The sequence below is a fragment of the Eutrema salsugineum genome, unplaced genomic scaffold (assembly GCF_000478725.1).
Source record: "Eutrema salsugineum unplaced genomic scaffold, Eutsalg1_0 scaffold_5, whole genome shotgun sequence".
Taxonomy (NCBI): Eukaryota; Viridiplantae; Streptophyta; class Magnoliopsida; order Brassicales; family Brassicaceae; genus Eutrema; species Eutrema salsugineum.
In genome coordinates, this window is record NW_006256612.1 from 5,049,054 (window position 1) to 5,051,960 (window position 2,907).

Here is a 2,907-nt window from a genome sequence, read left to right on the forward strand (position 1 = left end):
ATTTTTCCCACGCTTTCACGCTTTGCTTCAATTTATTTATATTTTTTCCTTTAAAAAAAACAATTTGGTCACTCTTTCTCTCTTTTTGCTGTATCAGACTCAAAAAAAAACTTCTGCTCTCCCAAATTGTCTGATTTTTCTTTCCTTGTCAGGAAAAACAAAAATTCAAAAACCATTGAAACTCTGTTCTCTTTCTCTCACAAACATCCAGAGAAACTTTAATTCCAAGCTCTGTTTCAATGGAGACACTAAAGAAGAATCCGTCCATCAGAAGAAAAAACAGGATAGCGAGAACATTCCAGAAGGTATGCAGCTTGAGATCGACGTCGACGAAGGTCTCTTCCAACAACGGAATCGGAATCTGTATGTTGAAGTCACAGAATCCAAACTTCGACGACGAGGATGATGATGGAGATTCCGTCTTCGATCTGAAGAGTACTTCGAGCAGTAGCAGGAGTGGAGAGACCAAGGTTCGAGAGCGTCGGAGAGCCGTCTTAGAAGCGGTGGTTGCGAAGATCTTCGCCAGCACGACCTCCATTAAAGCCGCGTACGCGGAGCTTCAGATGGCGCAGCGTCCGTACGACAACGACGCCATTCAAGCGGCGGATACGGCGGTGGTCGAGGAGCTTAGAGCGTTATCGGAGCTGAAACGGAATTTTCTGAGGAAGGAGCTGAATCTGTCTCCTCAAGTGGCGATTATGCTCGCTGAGATCCAGGAGCAACAGAGTTTGATGAGAACATACGAAATCACAATCAAAAAGCTCGAATCGGAAGTTACTGAGAAGCAATCGAGAATCGATTCGTTGAAGACGAATCTCGAGGAAAACTCGGCGTTCAACAAATCGCTGGAAAAGAAACTCACGGCGAGTGGATCGATCTCTCCGTTCGATAGCATCCAGTTTTCGAATTTGAATTTAAGCCACTTCGTTCAGATTCTAGGTTTTACGTTGAGATCCGTACGGAGCTTCGTCAAATCGGTGGTGAAGGAAATGGAATCGGCGAGCTGGGATCTCGACGCCGCCGCTTCCGCCGCCGTATCGATAAACGTACGAAACGCCTCCACCGTCTTCGCAAGGCCGAGCCACCGTTGCTTCGCGTTCGAGTGCTTCGTGTGCGGGAAAATGCTGGAGAATTTCGAATCTCCCAATTTCTCGTTACCTAACATCGACGAGAAACCGAGCCGTGAGCAATTCGAAAACCTAAGATCCGTCGACCCGGTCCAGTACTTGACCCGAAACCCGGGTTCATCCTTCGCGAGGTTCACGCTCCAAAAGTACCTGAGCGTTGTACACGCGAAGATGGAGTGTTCCTTCTTCGGGAACTTGAACCAGAGGAAGCTGGTTAACTCGGGCGGGTTTCCGGATTCGGGTTTCTTCGCAACGTTCTACGAGATGTCTAAACGGATCTGGCTTCTACACTGCTTGGCGTTTTCTATCAGCGAAAACGTCACGGTGTTTCAGCTCAAAAGAGGTTGTAGATTCTCTCAAGTGTACATGGAGAGCGTGAAAACAGGCGACGAGTCACTCTTCCCCGGCGATAATGCAGATATCCGGGTCGGGTTCACGGTTGTTCCCGGGTTTAAGATCGGCGATTTCGTGATACAGAGCCAGGTTTACTTGACTCCGGTGCCTGGTTCTCACCCGCCGGTTAACTCATGAGAATCACATCAATAGCCAACGAAAACAAATTCAAAAGAAAATTTCACGCGCCGGCGAAGAAAAAGAGCGGTGGCGCGTGTAAAAGGAATGGGTGGGTCATGATTGGCCTTGGTGGCAGCAGGACTGGCATGTGGGACCTGTTTAGAATGTGACGGAGACAGAAAATGGCGCGAAGGGACAATCATCATCAAAATAGTTTAGTGAAAGAAAACGATAAATGATAAAAAATTTATTACAAAGTTTTAGATGATAAAATACAGCAAAGTAGGATGGCATGGAAGATGAATAGTATTCTATGTTTTTTTTTGTTTTTTACATTTTGTTATATAACTGATACTTTTATAATGTCTGGAGTTGGTCGGACAATGCTTGTAAATATTTTTATTTTGGCAGCTAAAACTATAAGTCTTAGTTATAAAGAAAAAGGTTATGAGTTATGACGCCGTAGCTAGAATTTTTCTTATAATTATGACAAGATTGTGGAGTGACTTGAGAATAAGATTAGAATCTGTTAAAAAAAAAAAAAAAAAAAAGATTAGAATCTGTTTTTAGAGTCAAACATTTGTGCTGCGGCGGCTTTAATTGACCTGATTAACTTGTTAATAGTATCAGTTTAGCTAATTTAGTGATATTAAGATTCATATTAATCAAATATTGAATGGTATGCGTGAGCTTAAGAAATTAGTAAACGTGTATAGATAATGAATGGAAAAAAAGGGAGAGTGTGAAAAAAATATTTGGTTTGGGTAAGAGAGTGAGTGAGACAGACCTGTATGACGTAAGACAATCAATCTTGTGAGATAGATTGACCAATAAGAGAGTTCCACACACGACCGATTTTTGAAATCTAACTTGTTAGGCAAACGATTAAATGCCGCTGTATAATTAATTCCTTTGATTTAATATAGATGGATGCGAGTTGGTCTGGCATGAATCAATGATGAAAATGAAAAGGAATAAATTAAATAAAAAAGGAACGAAAATTAGATATCAGTTTTCATTCCATACATTTTAATCATTGTAGATTTTATAAGTTGGCTATTTTGATGTAAGAGATATGGTCATTTGAACACAAATTCAAACGTAAATAAACAATCAGAACTAATGTAAAAGCTATTTTTCAAAGTAGTGTATTGCACTAATGATGTCAATAATATAAACTTTATTGCAGTGACTGGTCTTTTGATCATCGGTTTCTCGTTTTAAGATAACCTTGTATTTTGTGTTTCAGGCTATAGTTATAATGCGC

At 41.2% G+C, this 2,907-nt stretch overlaps 1 protein-coding gene across 1 annotated transcript; it reads left to right on the forward strand.

Annotated features, from left to right (window-relative positions):
• The first annotated feature begins 202 nt into the window (after window positions 1-202).
• LOC18992162 (protein GRAVITROPIC IN THE LIGHT 1) lies at window positions 203-2,043 on the forward strand. Its single transcript, XM_006415526.2, has one exon. It carries the CDS (start codon window positions 240-242, stop codon window positions 1,656-1,658), a length of 1,419 nt encoding a protein of 472 aa, XP_006415589.1. The 5' UTR covers window positions 203-239; the 3' UTR covers window positions 1,659-2,043.
• The last annotated feature ends 864 nt before the right edge of the window (window positions 2,044-2,907 follow it).

Excerpts from the sequence above, each read along its gene's own strand:
- LOC18992162 (XM_006415526.2), top strand. The coding sequence starts at position 240 with ATGGAGACACTAAAGAAGAATCCGTCCATCAGAAGAAAAAACAGGATA.